This window comes from Penicillium verhagenii (assembly GCF_028828195.1).
Source record: "Penicillium verhagenii strain IBT 33310 chromosome Unknown utg000013l_segment0_segment0, whole genome shotgun sequence".
In the NCBI taxonomy this organism is placed as follows: Eukaryota; Fungi; Ascomycota; class Eurotiomycetes; order Eurotiales; family Aspergillaceae; genus Penicillium; species Penicillium verhagenii.
This window is the reverse complement of record NW_026643177.1, coordinates 130,526-150,632: the sequence shown is the minus strand read 5'-3', so window position 1 is coordinate 150,632 and position 20,107 is coordinate 130,526. Positions and strand designations below refer to the sequence as shown.

The window sequence follows — 20,107 nt, the reverse complement described above, 5'->3', positions numbered from 1 at the left end:
ACAAAAGAAAAATGAATCAACACAGATATAAGTGACCGCTGCTCCGTATAATTCAGGGTCTATCATCCTCAATAGGCAATCGAACGCACTGCGCCGAATCATGCAAAAATAAAACAAGATACCAAAGTACGCAAAAGAAAAATACAGAATCAAAGAATGACAGCGTTTATAGAGACAGAAAGCATCAACCGATCTTTTGCATCAGCTCATTCAAAGAACGGTTTTTGCATTTCTGCAACGTTTGGTAACATCCCTCGCAGACGCGCAGGGAGCAGAATACACATCGATGACGGATCTCTCGGTCAAACTTGTGGCATGTCTGACATGGAAGTGGACACCACACGTTTTGCGCCACGGGCATATTCCGGTGCTCCTGGAAGCAGGCAAAATGAACCTTATTCAATGGCGCCGCCACGGGCTCGACATCTGGCATAGGAGGCATTGATAGCTCTTCGGTGGATAGATTTCCGAGGGGGGTCCCAGATTCGTCGGGCGTGGGAATGAAGTCTTCAAGTGGGGTCAAGGCTTCGTTATCGTCGCTCGGTGGAGGCGAGAGGGTCACTGGAGGTACGGCAGGGAATGAAGCAGGGTCTTGTTGGGCCTTTGATTCCACGACCACCGATCGCTCAGCTGGTCTGACCGGTTGCGGGGCAGCTGGCAGTGTAGCGGATGGGGTATATGGGGCGTAGACTTGTGATTGGGGTGAGGCCGCTTGCGGTGATGATTGGAAAGGCGGTGATGGAGCTTGAAATTGAGCTTGAGCTTGTGCTTGTGGTTGCGCCTGCTGTGGCTGGGGCTGGGCAGATGTGGGTGGATTGACAGGTGGCTGGGTAGCTGGTTGATTCCCATTAGGCTCACTGTTGGGAACCTGGCGCCGTGGTGGCACTTTGGTCAACATGCGCGGGGGAGGAGGAATTTGGGATTTTGGTCGGGGCGGTAGCTCCTTATTCGGTGGCGGGGCTCGTTGCGGTGGCAGGGCAGGTACGTCCACTGCAACCACTGGGGTGACTTCATGCTCGGGAGTTTTCACATCGATGGATTTCTTGCTGCCGAAGGAGAATTGCGATTTGTTGGCTCCATTCTTCATCGCCGTGAGAGACGGAACGCGCAAGCCACGAGGGCGCTTTTCGGAATCAAAGATGGCCATATCGATTCTTTGTCTTTTCAAAACCAATGGGGTTGTTTTAGATTTGGCATATGGGGTTCGAGGTTTTGTGGGTATATAGTGATTATATCAACGCCACAAGGGTTGGCGATCTTTCAAGCTCCGATGGGTCGTGCGTAATCTCGGGTTTCAAGGGTCCAGGGGACAAGAAAAAAAAAAGAGAGCAATATAATAGATGAGAATGAGGGGGGAAGGAAAAATAAGAAGAAAAATTCTCTCCAAGACCGTAATCTTAATTAAGGGAATCGTAGCAGGTTTTCTTGGTTGAAGAGAAGAGAAGAGATGGAATTACTCCGTTACAAAGATATCCACTTTTTTTTTTTTCTCTGGTTCTCCCAACTTTGCTATGTTTTTTCTTTTCCCCAAAAAACTTCCCTTTGCTTTTCAGTCCATATCCAACTCTTCTATAAGACTTCGTCATCTCATGCTCGATGATTCATGGTTCTAGTCGATCGCTTTCAGCGGAATGTTGGAATTGATCACGATCGCCGGTCTCAGCCATTGGTTCATGAAGAATGAAAAAGAGGAGCTGATACCGGGTTGTGGGGTCTTTAATTTCAAGATAAAAAAGAAGTTGGAATTGTTTCATCTTGGACGAATCCCGAGTGTGCATATGGAGTCGAGTTGGACCCATCACAAAGTTCAATCAATCTATCGAAAATTGATGCGCTAAGAACCAATAGATCCGAATCAACGTGGCACTTGAATTGACTTGATGCGCCCCCCCTGAACCCGAGTCCGCTCTATCCGACATTCCATGCTCTATTGCCGTGATATCATTGGTGATTTTCTCGGCCAAGTCCGCCCTATCACTCTGGAATTTCCGTTGTCGTCATTTTTCTTTTCTTTTTTTTTGCCTTCCGTATAGCTTGGTGCTTCGAGCCTATCTAGACTTACGTATCCGTACGAACACGAACAATTGCATATGACTGGAAACGGATTTGATCGTTAAAACTCTTGCTCTTTTGTTTTGTTTTCTTTTTTCTTTTCTTAGCTATCGTTTTCCGAAACGGGCATATACGATCGGCGTTCTCGGGCAGCCTAAAGATTCATCGTTAGTTCGCTTGCCTTCAAAAAATATTAATCCAATGCTTACCTCGAGGTATCGCTCGATCCAGGGCTTGGCAAGCGCCCATACTAACAGTCCACCTGTAGCAAAGATGAAAATAAAAACTACCGCTTCATCCTTGCGCGAATCTCGCTCTATACACAAATTAGCTCCAGCCCATTTATTTGTTGCTTTTTACCATCTCTCTCCTCTTTTTCTTTTCTTTTCTTCTCCATGGTCCACCGGCCCATCTCCTCAAAGTCTCGGTCCTCTTCATGGAATCTCACTTACGGAAGCAGGTTGTAAACACGTCCTCCTCCTTTGCTCCTTTACACGTCGGAAGCTCGTAGTTCAAACAGAATTTGCGATTGCAATCATTGCAGCTAAGTGCACGGTATTTCTGTGCTCGTGGGCTGATGTCGTGGTCGCCTTCTGCTGCGTCCGCTTCCACGCTATCAAAGGCACGATCGTATAGGTTCAGGACATTGTCAATGGCAGACGATCCTGTGGTAGACTTGGCCGGATCAAGAGGGATGATCGTGCTATTGGAGAAGCAGGTGCATTTGCAGAAGGAGGTCGGTGCTGGACAAGGCAAATGGTTAGCATTCGGCTCGTGGACCAATATCTAGAAATCCATCGGGAGCGCTTCTTACTAGAGGCTAGGACCAAGGATGTGAGTGACAGAAGCGTCAGGAGCAGCAGCAAAAACTGTGCCTTGTCCCGGTACATGATGAAAAACAGGTATATCGTTCAAAAGAAAAGCCAGCTCGATTCCACTTGTCTGGAGATGACGCGGTTATCGGTTATCGGTTATCATCACGTGAGGGTCCACTGGATCTATACGTTTATTTACTAAACTTCACTCTTCAATCCAGTCTCTAGAACTGAAAAGTTTCAAATCGTGTTGTTTTTAGTCTATTTGCTCTGTTCTTTTGAAAGGTAGCACTTGATCACTGCTCCATCTTCATCTTCTCATTCAATGTTTCAAAAATCTGGTCATATCACATAAGCTAAATTTCAGGATAAAGGTCACAAAAAATCAAGTATGTAAGAACAAATACCCAACTCCAGGAATAATGCAAGTCGCTAAAAACAATGATCGCTGTTCTGGTATGAGAAATGAAGTCCGCATCAAACGGGCCGTGTTGCGGATATAGGCTGGTTGAGGGGGTTGGAAGACAAGAGATCTATTTTCTAGACCAGTAATTAGGTCCGCATGTCCTCCGATGCCGCTGGATATAGGTGCTCTGGAGGAGTATCACCATCTGTGTCGGTCACGATAATGTGGACGGTATGATTGATTGGCTGCTTGGAAACCGGAAGGAAGTGGCAAGATTTCGCGGATTCGATTATCACCGACGAATGTTTTTTCTGCTGAATGAACCAAAGTTGGAGGACTCCCAGCAGGGCAACAAGACTGCTACCCCACCAGGCCACGGCAGTGCAGCCGATACCTGCACCAGCACTGTACAACAGGCCGGCAATGGGAGCGGCGATAGTGCGCGAAGCCGCTCCGGAAGATGCAGCAAGTCCGTTGATTTTACCCATAACCGAGTCCGATGGACTGGCTTGCTTTATCAATATGAGCAAAACGGGGAAGGCGATGATAGAAAGAATATTGCGAACGATCATGCAGGTATAAATGCCAAAGAAAATAAAATTCTGTGGCAGAAACACCAAAAACGGAACCATGAAGTAGGAGATGGGATGAAGTATCGTCACCATCACGAAAAGTCGCCATACCCCAAGACAATGAGCCAGGGCCGGGAAAATCACAGTCTGGATCACAAGAGCAATGATGCCATCAGTGGACATAATAACACCCACAGTCTGAGTGGAAAGACCAATACCTCCCGAGATATCGAATAAAGAAGTCTGTGAGCCAGAGGTCCTATCGTCCTGTAAAAAAATGGGCAACAAATGGTCGTAGGTCATCGAATGATACGTGAAGATGGCGAGGGCAGTGATCAGCATAGTGACACGCCAAGTGAATGCCTTTGGTGGTTTTTGTATCTTTTTCCAGGCAGGTAAAGTCCCATCTTCCCGTACCTCCCAGCTCTCATCTTCGTATAAGATAACCTGGTTGAAGGTTCCGTACGAATCGGCTCGAAGGTCAACTCCAGCATTGGCAGTGGCTCCTGACGTTGCCAAGAGAGGCTGCTCAACCGGTGTATGCTCGAAGAACTCATCACGATCAGGCTGCATATCTGGATGAGTCTCCTGTAAGAACAGCCAACTGCCAATGATACTCAAAAGAAGCATAAAGGCACAAACAAGGTTGGGCAACAGATAAGGGAAGCGTCCAAAGATTCCATCTCGAGGGAAAATAGAAGGATAAACATCCGCAGGTCTTGCAAGTAAGCCTCCAATTGCTGTTATTGATTAGTATACAGCGCCACGTATCTTGAGCAGGGAATGGGCTAAGACTTACCAGGTCCGATGATAGTGCCAATGGACCAAACAAAAGGCATTATGGCATACGCACGGGCTGTAGTGATAACTATTAGCAATTTGATATCTTATTAACATGGATTGACAACCTTACGTTCATGCTCAGGTCGTTTTACCAACTCCCCCACCATGGTTTGAATGACTCCAATGTTCCCATTGAGCGCCCCTCCCACGGCACGGCCGGCTAGTGCGACCCAGAAGTTGGGAGCCAAGCCCACCATGAATAAAGAGAGCATGGTGCCAAAGCAGCCGAAGATCAAAACAGGTTTTCGGCCCAGACGGTCTGCAAGACTTCCCCAGAACATGCCTGTGACAGCCTCCGCTAGGGAGAACGCGGATATCAAGATTCCGGCATAGAAAGAGGAATCACTGCTCTTGGCCACGTGGAAGTCCTTGACCATCACCCATGAGTAGGGAAAGATGGACGTCAAGGCAATTGGCTCGGCCACACGACATATTGCTAAGAGGAACCGGTGATCAGCCTATGGCTTGTGATAATGGCAGGAGAGAAAGAGAGGGAGATAAAGATACCTAGAAGGAAAAGCTGAACGGTAGGGAAGCTGTCGTCGAGCGAAGGGTATGATCTTGCTTGTGTTAATACCATTGTGCTTTGGAAGTATTCAAGACCTTACGGCTATTAGTCCCGGCAAGTCGAATCTTCCTGGTCTTGGGCTTTGAGGCACGCGACCTTTCGAGATGTCTCAAAGGAGGAATAGAAGATACTAGAAGGAGCCAATGGAAAAGACGTCTTCAAAGGAACGGCTTTTTCGAGAGAGGAAATTGACCAAAAGACAGAATTTGAGGATAAGAAGAAGAAAAAAAGGTGGGGGGAGAAAGATAAGAATCTTCTATTACTCAATAGGGTAAAGCTAGAGCCCGGGAGCGGCCGCCCATACATTTCCTCTGCTTCCGCGGGGGAATGAAGGGGGGGCATATAACATGCAATGTGCAGAATTGAGGCCCCTTGATCTATTTGACATCCGATTGCAGACAGTTCTCTCTTTTTCATATTTATAGAATCATATTCTTTATATAATATCTATGCATTTATTTCAAGTGTTTGGAGCACTTCTATGGGTCGAGCAGAGTTTGCGGTGGCAACTCCAAACAAGGCACAAGGCACGAGCCATTTACAAGTTCCGGGCATCCGAGTCCCATTGAATGCTTTCACTGGTCACAGGATCCATTCAGACTATTTCACTCCAATTGTAAGATATTACTTTCAACCAATGAGTGAAATCATGTATAAATTTCAATTAACATGGATACTTCTCTCCACTTTTGAAAAGTTCCCCACTTCTTATCAGTGTATCACGTTCACTAGCGGCCGTTGGACCTGTTCCTTAATCTTCACTATACCCAATCACAGCCTTTAGAAGCCCCGCCCTTGTGTACATACCGCTGCACGGCATCTATGTATAGTAGAACTTATTTTATATATTTGAATCTCCTTTGCCATAGCATCTACTGTTAAGGGCTGATGTGGTGTCAGGAAGATCCCAATCTTAATCAATGTGATTTCTATGAAAATAGTAGGAATTGATGCAATGAACGGAGACAGCCAGCCGATTGAAATACAAAGATAAAAAAAGGAGCGAAAATGCCCTGGTCAACAAAACCACATAAAGTCCCCATACTGCGCCGGCTAATCTCATGCTGCGACCGATCAAAAAGAAAACAAGAGTGAAAGAAAGATGTGAAGGTGGGGGGGGAGGGGGGGGGTGAAAGAAAGGCAACTGAACGAGCGGGGGTTATGATGTCGCCTCAGGGTTTGCCGTAGGTGCCGAGATTTCCACCGAGCGTGTCTCGAGCTCCTTGGGCGACAAACTGTCACCTTCTGGGTCCACCTGAGTGCTTACAGCGGGAGCAGACTCGGGGGTGGTAAGATCGACCGTGGGTTGATGGACCGATGGGGTGGCACTTGATGGGCCTTCTCCATCTGGGCGAGCAGCATTCTCAACGTGCTCGGATTCATGGCTCTTATCTTCATCACCAATGACGGCAGCCAGGCTCCGGAAGTTGAACATGGGCTCAAGAGAAGTATTACTGCCATCTGTGGTAGCATGCCCAGCTGGCCGTTCATCCGGGGTGTGTTCCATGATAGACGAGAATGACGATGAAGCACTCGACATGTTTCGGAGATGCGATTGCCGTGACGGCTCGGCACCTGTAGAATGTTCAGTGACCACCGATGTTTGCTCGGCCTGGTTCACATTACCCAATGAAGTGGATGGATTTGACGAGGCGGCACGATCGACCGCCTTACCCTTGTCTGTTGGGGAGGCTTCTTCGCCAATTGAAGAAGAGATGCTGGTGACCTTGGCGAGTGACGATTCGCTGGTTCCTTCCAAAGCAGTACTGCTGGCATTGTTGCTGTACAGTCCATTCTTACGACCGACCTTATCGGCCTTCTTCGCCTCTTTCTCTCTCTTCTTAGCGTCCTTTCGGAAATCTTTTTCCTCTCTTCGCAGGCGCTCTTCCTCAGTGGCCAAGCTCAAGCGTATTGCCTCCATCATCATCATTTCCTCGAGATCGTCGACTCGAGTCCGCCTCGAGCTCTCACGTGGTGGGGCAATGTTACCCGGGCTTTCCTCAGCCGAGTCGGTGTCCGGTACACGGGATGTAGTTCGATCTGCTCGATCAGATCGCTCGGTCAAAAAGGCAAGGGCATTGATTGCAGGGGTGCCAGCCCGGCCAGCATCACCCTGAGTGGCTCTCCGGAGTCCTCTTCGGCCTAACCCTAACCCGCGAGAATCACTGGAGCCAGAATTCATCAGGTAAGCTGCGGTATGTAGAGCGGTTGCAGCAGCGGACCTTCGTGCCGCATGGGCACGGGCGTTGGACAGCTTCTGTGCCCAGTCCGGTCGAACCTTGTCCGTGGTGACCACAGAAGGGTCGGTTGCCGACAGGGATGTCGCACGACGACGACCGGGGATAGGCGCAAGACTTGCGGATGCTAAAGAGGAGGTTGAGGACACCGGGGAAGTAATATGGGGGGAAGGTCGGGCGCTGGGATCGGCGCCATATGTCAAACCGCGGCGGAAGGGAGGCATAGCATAGGTAACTCCAAACTCGGGCTGGACACAGAAAGGACATGCAGATGGTTCAGACACAAGCTGCGACTCGGTTTCTTCGGCTCGCGCTCCCTCTGCTGGGGTTGGTGTATTTGCTTCGGAGTCGCCATGCTCCGGTGGGTGTGGCTCGGGGCGCTTAATTTGAACGAAGCACTCGGAGCAGATAGGTTGGTCGCAGCATCGAGTGCGATTCAAGTATGGGGGATAGTACAGGAAGCAGATCGGACATTCGCTTGCATCCTTGTATAGATAGACCTCGATCGGTTGGCCATTGACAAACGGGTCCTTGGGTAGTTGCAGTTCCCGCGGTGTCAAATCGGTCTGCGAGCCATGCTTTGACGACGTTGACAAAGCTGCCATTGTCTTTGCACGGGCTCGGAAGAGGGGTGAGGTCGAGGTACCGGATGCGATCGGAGATATTGCCGAGGGTAATGATTGACCGGGATTCGAGCTTTGCGATACATCTGAATTGTAGGATTGAGCGCGGGATGTGATGGGGACGGTGAGGTGTTGGATATTGCTCGCATCCACCAATCCCTTTGTTGGGGTTGCCTTGGGGAGAGTGTACTCTAACTCGGGGGGATCTCGTCCGGTGGGGGGATATCCATACCCCGGGCCGCGGCCATAAGTTGGTGTTCCGCCCATGAGTCGGAGAAGTCATTCAGTCCTCTCCAAAATGGGGCAAGTCGGCGTTCAATCTACAGTAGTATTAGCATTCGATGACTTTGGGGATTTTCCAAGTTTTCTCATGGTGATCATACCATTAGTTGCCGAACAACCGCCTTATTGAAGTCCTCCGTCCCCACGTACACACCCTGTGTCACTAGATAACCTCCATCGACATGTTCCTCTTTCATACTGCGTTCGCGCTCTTTGACACGGGCCACTCTTTCCTTTTCCAACCGGCGTGCCTCTCGCTCCTGTTTGGTTTCACGCCGATGCTCGAGGGCAGCCATATCGCGATCATGATGGCTACTACCTATCCCCAGGAGAGATAGATCAGGTCGACTGCTTCTGCCCGACCGTGAGCTCTGGTATACCGCGCGACCCGGGGCATCCGATGACCATTGTTGGCTCCGGTGACGTGGCGCGGCGGTTCGTGATTCCCTGGTTTGAGAGTTTCCCATATTGAAGGGATGGATGCGAGGGGGTTGGAGAGCGTCGAGTTGAAAGGACACACGACGGAATATCTCCGAGGTGGCCCCCAAGGGGGAGGGGGAGTAGGGATAAAGGGGGGGGAGAATAAAAATCGATAGCGACCGGCTAAAGCCAGATAGACATTTGGGGAAGAATAGACGCAGGGGAAGTGGGAAAGATGGGAAGCGGGGACAGGGCGGAGTGACTGGGGAACCGATCGGTTACCGATCGAGGAACTAGTTAAATTGAGGAGAAAATGGAAGTGATACGTAAGAAAACGTTCAGCCCCCGAACTCCCGGATGTGGCGGATGAAGATTTTCATTCAACTTCGTGAAGTCTTCAAGGAATGAAAGTCCGTTGGATACAGAAGAGTTGAAAGTGGAAAATGGCCAAACACCCCCAAATATAACTTTGGGCCAGACCTTCCATGGCACACGACAATCGTCATTGGGGGATTACATCAGCCCTGGGACTTCAAGCTTTTGTCGATCAATAAAATACGACAACACTCTCTTCCAGGTATATACATATATGGTATGTATAGTACTTAAGTATCTTTTCAACTCAAAATAAGCTTCTAAATTGTTGTAAAAGACCAACTTGATCTGGTCTGTGACCGATAGAGTTCCGGCTATAAGGAGTTCATCTGAGACTCTCCATAATATATGTACATATAAAAAATACAAGACTAGCATTTCCAAGATTTATTTCTGGATTTCTAAGGATTAAGCAAGATTTTTTTATGGAGCTGAGATTGTTTTGAACGGGTAATGTGACTGCCTGACAGGTAGCTATTCAAACCTTGAATTTCAACCTGCATCCTTTCATATCCAGTCACATCTCATGAATCCCCAAGTGATGATGCTGCCCAAGTGGGTTCTTTGTGTACAGTGGGTCAAGGATAAAAAGGGAAGGCGGTGACCAGTCTCGAGTTGGCTTGAACCAAAAGAAAAAAAAAATTAATTTGGACAAAATGGCCATGATCGCCAACTGCTGAGGAGAAAAAATAAAAAAATAAAACTCCTTGGATTCTGTGGACGTCTTGCAATGACGGAACCAGCAGAAAGAATCAGACTTCATATTTCCCCTCTCACCCCCGACATTCTCCCCGCGGTGCTACCAGCATCCATCCGATCAACCGCTACCGATATCTCCTACCATACCATCTCTACCTTCCCCGAGAACAGTTACGGATACGTCACTCTCTCCAAGATGGACGCTGAAAAAATTAAGAAGAAGCTTAATGGATCGATCCTGAAGGGAAAGAAATTCAAGGTTGACACAGCTCGCCCGTCCAAACGACACCTGGAAAAAGAAGATGCCGAACCAGAAGCTCCCAAGGAGAAGAAGAAGTCGAAGAAGCGCAAGGTCGAAGACGAGACTCTGGAAGGATATGAACTTCCCTCCGATCGGAAAGTGAAGAGAGGCTGGACTGAGCCAAAAGCAGCCAAGGAGAAGCGCAAGTATGAGGACAAAAAAAAGAGCAAATCCGACAAGAAGGAAAAACTCCAAGCCAAGTCCAAATACACCGAGAAGTCCGAGTGTCTATTCCGCACAAAAATCCCACGCAACCGGGCCTCCGATGCCGCTGCCGACGACAAGAAAGCCAAGAAGCAAAAAGGTTCTGAGGATGTGGTGCACGAATTTGCCAAAGCAACCACTTACCCCAGCTTCCTCCGCTCTACAGGAGATGATAGCGCAAAGACAGCTACATTCGACGAAGAGAAGGGTTGGGTGGACACTACAGGAAATGTGAAGGAACCGGTCAGCGAGAAGGCTCGGAAGAAGGATTATCGGCCTGGCAAGGTTCCGGGAGTTAAAGAGAAGCGACCGGTCCTCAAGGTCAAAGCACAGGATCCCGAGTCTTCTGCTGAGTCTGAAGACTGGACATCATCAAGTGGTTCTTCGGGCGAAGATTCAGATTCAGATTCAGACTCAGACTCAGACTCCGAGAGTAAAGATGAAGATCAGAACGAGGCCAGCGGCTCCGACGACTCTGAGTCCGAGTCTGTCGAAGAAGAAGCGACTCCCAACGACAAAGAATCTTCACCGGAGAGCACAAAAAACACCGATGCCCCCACGACTACCGCAACTGAATCGAACCCTGAGCCCGCCAGTGAACCCGCCCAAGATGCCAAGGAGGACTCACCCCAAGAACCCAAGGAAGTCCACCCTTTAGAAGCTCTCTTCAAACGCTCCGCCCCCAAAGCATCTGAAGAACAAGCACCACCAGCCACCGAGGCTGGCTTCAGCTTCTTTGGCAACAACGACGATATTGAATCTGAAGATGAGTCTAGACCTGAGCTGCAAGCTCCTTTTACTCCCTTCGGCAAGAGGGATCTACAGGATCGCGGTATGCGGAGTGCAGCTCCCACTCCGGACACAGCTGCCGCTAGTCGACACATGCAGTGGGATGAGGACGAAGACATGGACGATGAAGAAGCTATGATTGATACCCCAGTCTCAAAACCCCTTGGCACGGAGGGTTCTGATGAGACCGAATTTGCGAAATGGTTCTGGGAGAACCGAGGTGATAACAATCGGGCATGGAAAAAGAGGCGGCGTGATGCAGCCAAGGAGCAGAGACAGAGAGAGAACCGGAAGAAGGGAACCAAGGGAAGGTCATAAGCGTATAACTCACGCAGGGTATTTTTTTTCTCTTCCTCTGTATTTATTATTGAAGAGGTACAAACAGAACATTACAATATAATGTGATTCGAAGAGATTTGAAGAGAACTAAAAAAAATTATATAGGCATTCAACGTATGTAGTACTAAGCTCATAGGTACGTAAATTACACTAAGTATCCTCACCACTTTCTCCCTCTCATTATCATTCATGCATATCTCATGCTGGGACACCAGTGGACGGAATAGGGAGTCTTGAACATCCAGAGTCATCACATCCAGCGAATGAAACCGAATTTCCCCACCAGGTGACATTGACGGTCTTGTACTCGACGGCAAAGAAGATAACCACGGCGGAAATGGCCAGGGCAGCTCCAAAGGAGGAAGTAAGGACATAAGCGTATTTCTCCCACCAAGCAACATAGTGGCGCTTGATGTACCAGTTGAAGACGGTACCAACGATCATGGGAGCAATGCAGTATGTCAAGTTGTAAGGGGCAAAGTTCATCATTCCGTACAGCAGCAAGGGGGAATAGACGTAACGGAAGCCAGACTTGGGGAAGAACTTGGACAGCAGGTAGAACGGAACGGGCAGCAAACTACCACACAGGAATCCGTACAAAGTGGCGTTGTACATCATTCCCTCGGCAAAGAGTCTCGCGGGTCCAATGGCACCCCAGATGACGGAGGAAGTGAAGAATGTAGTAATAGCCTCGCAGTTGAATCCGGCCGCTTGATCCGACTCGCAGATGTTGGGGATGTTCTCCAAGGCCCAGGCATTGACACCGATACTGACAAAGGCAGCGACCAAAGTGGCAATGCACTGCGCACTGAACATGACCCGGGGGGCAATCTTCATGTAGTGGCCCATCTTCAAATCAGAAACGAACTGGATAGCCTGAGCGCAAGAGACGACACCGTAGGTCTTGAAGATCATCATGGCGACGGGTTGGTTGGGGATGGCGTAACCGGCAATCATCTCGGTGAGGACATTGTTGGTAACTTCGGCGTTGGTGATAGCATACACCATACCATAGGGAACCTGCAAGATAAGACACAGGAGCAAACTGACAACCATTCCCCAGATCGGGAAAGATGGGGTATAGACGTGGGCCACAACACAACCAATGATGAAGCACAGGGCCAAGATAACCAGATACCACCAATCTGGGGCATCCTTGTACACCTTCATCAGGCGGTTGTGAACATCTTCATGTTCCTCGCGAGCATTCTTCCATTGCCACAAGGACTTGAATCCCTTGGACAGTTCGTGGCGGTTGTAGAGTATGATGTGAATAACACCAGCCATGTAGGCTCCAAAGAAGCAGAAGAACATGACGGCGTACGAGGCAGTCATGTAAGGTGGGCTGTAAGCATCATAGGCCTCAGGGCTGAAAACACCGTTAACCATGATTTTCGAAACGTTGTACGAGGCGCCGGTGTTATCAAATAGAGAGTTGCTCATGATGGGGAAGTATCCAGTGTTCCACACGTTGGTCCACCAGATAGGAACGATCACGCAGATACAGAAGAACACGGTTCCGAAGGTAATGGTGGCCAGGGCATAGAAGGGGGTAATGATGGGATCGTAGATGAGTGATGCCAAGTTCCAATCAAAGGTGGGCCAGAAGTTGAATCCCAGTCCTGTGATACTACCGGTAATGGCTGCCAAGGTGGTGTTGTTGGGAGCAATCCAGGTGATCCAATTGAAGTAAGACAGAGCCTGGAAGAGGTATCCAGGGAACCAGTACCAGACAAACATGGCACCGAAAGCGTACAGGAAGAAACGATAACGGGACATGGTCCATCCATGGATGGAACGTCCGGTCTCCTCGCTGTGCAAAGCCTTGTTGAGGGCAATCGTCGCCAAGGCCTTGGGGAAGATCATAGATGGCGGCAAGACCAAGAAGCGACGCACCAGACCCGCACATCCGTATCCCAAAAACTGGGTAGAGAGGGTAATCAGGATTTGGAAGCCGGCTTTGTCGTATAACTCGGTATTGTTATACCACTTCTTCACCTTTAGCACGGTGAAGATGTTGGTGGTGTAGGCCGTACCCATGTAACCTCCATAACCGACATTGGCCATGACGGTGATCAACATGTGTTCCTTTTGGTTGAAGGGGCCGGGGTTGAAGGAGAAGCGGTAACCGAACAAGGAGTACTGGCGCGTTGGCAGAACCTTGGCCATGAAGACTCCCATCGGGTAAGACACGACCTGAGAGACATAGGAGGTGAGAACGATACTCGGGTATCGAAGGGTAAACAGCTGGTTGACACCGGTGAAGACGATGGTGAGCAACAGACCGATGAACCAGGCACGGAAGGTATTGGACGAGATGGAGGGATCATCGAGGGGATCAACGACGGCACGGACTTCGGGATAGGGCGAGTCGTTCAGCAAGACATCGCGTTGATGGCGAATCTCTTGAAGCAAGGTCTGGGCCTCCAAAGCGGTGATTTGCTTTGGGTCCTTGGCCAGAAACTCTCTGGCAGCGTCTAGCATCTCCTGTGGGAAATTGCCATCCATCTCGTGCTCGGCAATGGTTTCTTTTACCAAGGCCGTCAAGTCATCCAGCTCGGCATCCGTGACTTCCCCATCGGAGGGGAAGACATGTTCCTCGATGTCATTCTTCTTCTCCTCATACCGATAGACGGTAGTTTCGGTCTCCATGTTTTCGAGGGAAGACAGTGCTCTGCACTTCCAGAGCACCAAAACCTTGGAAAATGGGTGAAGGGAAGAAGATCACTGTTGTCCAAACTACGGGAAGATTCACCAGCCTTATATATATGCATAGCCTAGGAAAGCACGAACCAAGTCCATCTGCATTAGTATGCATCTCTCTTCAAATGTTCATTCTTTGCCCCCTCTGCCCATGTGGCCCAAGCAATTGCATGCGCGCCATACCTGGTGAGGACAGTGTTCCGGGGTGCCACCACGGAGCTCCGACAGCCACTGCATTCTTGAAATCCCCTAGATAATAGGCCTTGTGATGATTGGTCGCCACACATTCATGCCGGGAATGGCGCTAAAAATTGAACTAAAAAAGAAACCAAATTAGACTAGTTTTTAGCTCGAGTTTCTTCGAATTAGATTAGGGTTCGCGTCTTATCCCCCGGGAACAAGGCCACATGTGCAAGGTTGTTTATTGTTAATGTTTAAATCTGGGTACTGTGCCAGATGATCAGGAAGACGGGTTTTTTTTAAAGAAAAAAATAGTTCTTCATTTTTTTCTTCCCTTGATTGAGATGCATGTCCATCAATTATTTTGATATATTAAAAGACCCATTTCTCCAGATTAGCTGGAATGGATACTGGGGGCGGGGAAGGGAGCATATGACCGATTCGCACTCCGTAAGACAAAACAAAATCCACAAAGTTCAAGTAAGAAAAAGCTTGGAATTTCTCCACTTAATCCAAAGCTGACTGGATTAAAGGTGTCAGATGGGATGGCGGGGGAGAACGTTACAGGGAACTTTACAGGGAACATACAGAGAACTTACTCCAGGAAGCGAGATCATTGGTTTTTGCATCTGTGCAGGTATGGTAATATGGTAATATTATTGTTTGATTTTACTGTTTTATTATTTCATTCTGTTATCATTTCCGTATTATTTCAACTTATCTTTTGGCTTTATCTGCAAGCGATCCGCTCTGATTGGTTCCCCTCTCACGCCATCTATCATAAGGCTGGCGTAAACCTATCAGTGGCAATTACAGTCTCTTTGCCGACACCGTGACAATTCCGTGCCGGTAAAAGTCTCCAAAGGCCAATCAAAACTTGACTAAGAGCCGATATCGTGATTTGAATAGAGATGCCTCCATTGCAATTAGGGCCGCGTCATGGAATTGTAGGACTCCATTTTTTTTTTGTAAAACCGGGTTGAATAGGGATCTGGGGGAACGTTGAGAAACCCACTTGTGCTATGGGGGGAATACGGAGTAGAGAAAGATAATCAATGGAGTCCGGTGGTATCTTTGCATTTCTCTCTCGAGTGCCTCTGCCATCTCACGGTTCTCACCATCTCGCCATCCCGACGGACGCCGACCTGATATCGTGATATCCCCACTCGATTATGCTTTGTGGAAAATCGCGCCTAAACATCCCGGTCGTTCAATTACTCTATACGATAGGGCTGGGCATGCCGGGGTCCAAATAAACAAGATTTCTTAATTAACCACTGGATTATGATTTGCTCAGTAAAAAGAGAAAAAGAAAAAGAAAACACCCAGAAAAAGCAAATAAACAAAGGGGAAAAAAAAAGAAAAAAAAAAGAAAAATAATTAATACATACTTCCTACTTCGTACAGCGAGAGAGAGAACCGCACAGACGTGACAGGGATGTGATTGGGATGACCAAGAGTCTCCAAGATATTCGCGCAGCTCTCAAAAGTAATATTATGTGCGCCCTTTAACTCTCAAGGTTACATCCAAAGAAAGTTGTAATCCCAGGCTGATTGGAGATGCTGTCTTATGCCGCCGAGTGATCGTATTCCTCCAGCAAGATTGCGGCATCAATGATTTTGTTGGCCACGATCTCTCGCCATTCCTGTAACTGTCAGTCAACGGGATTTTCCCTACCAGTGGCGAATTGAGGTCCGATGATAGATCTTACCGCTGCATTAGTCCAAAGGCCGGCCTCTAAGCTACTGCGCAGCCCTGGAAAGGGTGGCTTTTCCGTATGCCACGGGGCGGCCGCGTATAGTACATGATGGAAAGAAGGCCGATCATCGACGCCAGATTCATGAAAGAATGTTCTTTCAAGCTGCATGTACCGCTGATTGACCCTGTCAATCACCATGCTCTCTTGTTGGTCAGAAAAATAGTCCCACCTAGAATGTGGCTGCAGCGTCAGCGACGCCACCTCATGGTCAAATCTTCTCGCGGCTTGACCGAGGCGTGCCACTGCTTTGTAGAGAGACCCTGGATCACATCGCTCGGACCATTTTTGATTGGAAAAGAGGTCCTGAGCCCATTTGTCTAGGGCCCTTGCATAATCAGTAGTCCTCATTTCCAGAAGGGGCGGTTCTGACAGATGGGCTGCCATTACCGACCAAAGCTGGGTGCTTGCTAGATGATACGCCCAGCCAGGATCTCCAAACTCCTCCATCCATTCAAAGGTATCGAAACCTGAGTGATAAGGGAAGACATTGTCTGCCAAGCCTTGGGAAAATCCGAAATCAACGGTCGATGCACATACCAAGCCTTGGAATCGAATGGCATCCCCTCCGCCCGGTGTCCCCCAAATCCCCGCCCCCGTCTCATTCCAAACATCGAAAATCGATTGACCGTTTAATGTCTGATTTGGTGACGGCACACGCTGCATGGCATCCAGGGCTGCTCTATACAGTAAAGGGCTAGCCTTGACATGGAACTTCTTTCCCGCGCCAGCCACAACGACGTTTAGATAAGCGACAGTGGTCGCGTTGAGCCATTCAAAATGCTCCTTGATCCAGGGCAAAGAGCCGATTTGTCCAATCTCCTCCCCCTCCCAACTGGCGAACACAAGGGTTCGGTGAGGCTGCCAACCGTGGCGAAGGGCTCGTCCAAAGCTGCGAACAAGGACATTTAATGCCGCTGACCCACTATTGGGATCGCCCGCCCCAGGGCCCCAGGCATCACGATGATTCCCCAAAATGACGATCTCGTCGGATTTCCCGGTTATTTTACCGATAACGTTATGCACTTTGCCAGTGTGGAGATATGCCTCGGTGCGAAGATGAAGCGAGATTTCGGGAGGCGATGGCCCCACATTATAGCGGACGCCGTGGAATGAGAGTCCTCCCCCGTGCCATCGGCTATTTAGATCAGAAGCTGATGGACCATGACCATTCAATGCCGTGAGAATAGGGACGGCATCGGCGTAGGATATTGGCATGCAGGCGATTGTGGGTATTAAGCCGGCCTGGTACGAATCTGGAATAGTCAGCCGACCCAGTACGTACACCTTAACGCGGGAACACGGTACAGGTGACAAGCTACCAACGTCTAATATTGGCACGTAATCGAGGTGATACGTACCGAATGGGCCTATACCGCCTCTCTCAATCATCTTCGGGGGTCGTGCTGGACCGTCAGGGTACGGTCTGTACCCGTTTGATTCATTGATAGGCTCATCGTTTTGGGGATCAGGATACATGAGGACCCCGATCAGGCCCCGGTTCTGAGCATTCCTGATCTGTACCTCCCGCGACATCCCAAGATGGTGAAGCTGTAGATAAGATGATGCATCGGCCGATTTCAACACTGCGATCTTGCCCTCGAGGCTGACATTATTGTTCACGAGATCTTGGTAATCGTCGTCGGCGCCAAAGTTGGCAAAAATGTAGGGAGCAGTAATGTTCGAATTGGTAACAAAGCTGTAGAAGGCAGGATAAAATCCATCCTCACTGTCGCTCAATGGTGCCTCGTAAAGAACCTCCGAGTCTCGTAGCAGAGCCAATCGCTGGTGATCGGTCGGAGCCGGCAGATGCACATCATAGGAGAATATTTGAGTGTCTGCAATGCCGTAGCTTTTCCATTGGGTCTGCGTCCATTGTGCTTGCTCGAGACCCTGTCCAGAAAAATGTGGCTTTGAGGTGTAATAGGCACTCGATTCGCGAATGTACTCTGCAGATGGAACGGACAAAAGCAGCTGAATCAAATCTGGTAACGAGAGCTTTGGACCATTCCAGTGCATGACGATGTATAAAAAGGCGACTGACAAAAGGCAAAGAAGAAATGCCAACTTCCCTCTTGTGTGAGAATCTCTTCGCGATGACACCATTTTACCATTCTAGGCTGTCCCGATCAATAAGTTCATTCAGAGTTGAGACAAAACCAGTCTCAGCTGTCTAGCTTGAAAGTTTCCAGACTTTTTGAGGTAGAAAAAGTTCATTCAAATCAATGAGAGGAAGGTGCGGACATCCCTGTTGAAGGAAATGGATGGACATGTCAAATCGGGAAGTTTTCTCAACATGAAATCTACTTGCACAAGCCTTGGTACATATTATATGGCACTGATAAACATTGAAGGTAAGTAGCAATTTTCTGGCTCAATTTTCCCCGTTGACTTTCCTAATTGGACTGGAGTGGAAGGTAACATACTGGTAGTCAATGTTACACTGCTTGGAAGCTGTTGTTTGCTATCCTCAACACTCTTGGAATTGTACGGTCAACACCGTTCTCACTAATCTTGAAATACACAGGAACAGGTAAACGCATTTCCAACAACATTCTCCAGACAAGGCCAAACAGAGAGATAATTACAGGTTATTGAAAGGGCGTGAATCCCATCGAACTCGGCGAAGATGTCGTTTGGGATCAAGAACCTCGTCCCGACTATGCAGCCAGCGACGATTATCCATCGCGACGATCGACCCTTGTGGAAGCATAGTAGAATTCAAATGCATCACCTGCGACTGTATGGCTTCACTGACCAGGGCTTCTCGCAGTTGGTCAAATGCAACTTTTGCTGGTTCGGTCAATGGGGTGACGATATCCTCTCGAAACCGGAGCTGGACCGTTCTCATGTTCTGATCCGCCTGAAGCAAGTTTCCAATAATATGAGTACTGGAATCTGCTTTTATGAACTCGGGTGGGACATTGATACGGAATTCAGGCTGACTGAGCGCGGAGAGTACTGCAGGCGACAACAGAGCCACCAAGCGGGAGCTGTCCAGAACGGAGAGAGTGCCACCACCCCACTGATCAGGACGAATAACCTGCAGGGCAAAGTACCGCGCGGGTGATTTTTCATAGCTGCAGTCTGTGTGCCAAGGAAACTCGTTCATAGTCTCCGATCGTGCGGTATAAGCATCAGTCGAGGTTTCTAGCTGCGGGCGTACATCCCAGAACCAGCCACGAGAGGCGCTGTGGGTTGTTGGAAGCCCGTGGCCATGGTCTCTGTGCAGCTGGAGAAGCAACCCTTTGAGATAGTTGCAGTTGTCGTCTTCAAACTGTAAACCAATCTTGACGATCCCACGACTTTTGAGATAATGATCGACCTGTCGGACATGCTCTGTGTTCTTTGAGGAATCTAGGTCAGCGGCGTGGAGCTGTGGAAGGCTGACAATTTTGCGCTGGCCAGTTTTTCCTGTTCTGCCATTAGCAATGTTGTCTATGGATGATCTGCCTTGGACTTTTTGGGAAAAATCAATTCGTACTGTGGGCAACCAGAGAGACCCGACGAGGTAGTTTTGAGAGACTGAGCATATTGATATAGAATATAAGAAGACAATCTTCAGCAACGACGGTAAGCTAGTGGGTGATGTAGCAGTCCTCTGATGTAAAGATAAAAAATAGACAGGAAAGAAAGTGAGGCTGGAAACTGAAAGTGATTAGTTGGTAAAAATGGCAGGAGGTGATGCTTTCAGTCAAAGCTCCTGCCCTCCAGGCTTCAGAATTATATTGGAACAGGTTCACCGCGACAGGGTTCTTGTACAAACTTTTCTTTTCCCATTCTTTATCTTCTCTTCTTTCTTCTCTGCTGGTCCGGATAATCCCACGTCGCGTCCCGGTTTCACCACCTTACTCAACACACCAATGAATATCACCCACAACTACTATCAACTTCAAAACTCAAAATCACCGGTACCGAAATCAGTCAAAAAGAGAACTCGTC

General features: G+C 48.7%; 8 protein-coding genes across 8 annotated transcripts; 1 reads left to right on the top strand and 7 right to left on the bottom strand.

Moving 5' to 3' along the window:
* Window positions 1–184: 184 nt before the first annotated feature.
* N7466_011311 (uncharacterized protein) lies at window positions 185–1,147 on the bottom strand (the record flags this gene model as incomplete). The annotated part of the gene is made up of 1 exon (XM_057170700.1): window positions 185–1,147. One exon carries the CDS (start codon window positions 1,145–1,147, stop codon window positions 185–187), a length of 963 nt encoding a protein of 320 aa, XP_057015421.1.
* A 1,008-nt stretch (window positions 1,148–2,155) lies between these two features.
* On the bottom strand, window positions 2,156–2,942 carry N7466_011310 (uncharacterized protein; the record flags this gene model as incomplete). Its single annotated transcript, XM_057170699.1, has 4 exons — window positions 2,156–2,206; window positions 2,262–2,368; window positions 2,505–2,795; window positions 2,867–2,942. 4 exons carry the CDS (start codon window positions 2,940–2,942, stop codon window positions 2,156–2,158), a joined length of 525 nt encoding a protein of 174 aa, XP_057015420.1.
* Window positions 2,943–3,419: 477 nt separating this feature from the next.
* N7466_011309 (MFS transporter) lies at window positions 3,420–5,268 on the bottom strand (the record flags this gene model as incomplete). The annotated part of the gene is made up of 4 exons (XM_057170698.1): window positions 3,420–4,585; window positions 4,645–4,701; window positions 4,759–5,124; window positions 5,196–5,268. 4 exons carry the CDS (start codon window positions 5,266–5,268, stop codon window positions 3,420–3,422), a joined length of 1,662 nt encoding a protein of 553 aa, XP_057015419.1.
* Window positions 5,269–6,415: 1,147 nt separating this feature from the next.
* sip5 (Sip5p) lies at window positions 6,416–8,865 on the bottom strand (the record flags this gene model as incomplete). The annotated part of the gene is made up of 3 exons (XM_057170697.1): window positions 6,416–8,307; window positions 8,349–8,436; window positions 8,500–8,865. 3 exons carry the CDS (start codon window positions 8,863–8,865, stop codon window positions 6,416–6,418), a joined length of 2,346 nt encoding a protein of 781 aa, XP_057015418.1.
* A 1,058-nt stretch (window positions 8,866–9,923) lies between these two features.
* N7466_011307 (uncharacterized protein) lies at window positions 9,924–11,504 on the top strand (the record flags this gene model as incomplete). Its single annotated transcript, XM_057170696.1, has 1 exon — window positions 9,924–11,504. The coding sequence occupies one exon, from the start codon at window positions 9,924–9,926 to the stop codon at window positions 11,502–11,504; it is 1,581 nt and encodes a 526-aa protein (XP_057015417.1).
* Window positions 11,505–11,723: 219 nt separating this feature from the next.
* Window positions 11,724–14,177, bottom strand: N7466_011306 (OPT oligopeptide transporter; the record flags this gene model as incomplete). The annotated part of the gene is made up of 1 exon (XM_057170695.1): window positions 11,724–14,177. The coding sequence occupies one exon, from the start codon at window positions 14,175–14,177 to the stop codon at window positions 11,724–11,726; it is 2,454 nt and encodes an 817-aa protein (XP_057015416.1).
* A 1,799-nt stretch (window positions 14,178–15,976) lies between these two features.
* On the bottom strand, window positions 15,977–18,184 carry N7466_011305 (PA domain-containing protein; the record flags this gene model as incomplete). The annotated part of the gene is made up of 2 exons (XM_057170694.1): window positions 15,977–16,054; window positions 16,121–18,184. The coding sequence occupies 2 exons, from the start codon at window positions 18,182–18,184 to the stop codon at window positions 15,977–15,979; spliced, it is 2,142 nt and encodes a 713-aa protein (XP_057015415.1).
* Window positions 18,185–18,749: 565 nt separating this feature from the next.
* N7466_011304 (uncharacterized protein) lies at window positions 18,750–19,698 on the bottom strand (the record flags this gene model as incomplete). Its single annotated transcript, XM_057170693.1, has 2 exons — window positions 18,750–19,579; window positions 19,650–19,698. 2 exons carry the CDS (start codon window positions 19,696–19,698, stop codon window positions 18,750–18,752), a joined length of 879 nt encoding a protein of 292 aa, XP_057015414.1.
* Window positions 19,699–20,107: the final 409 nt, after the last annotated feature.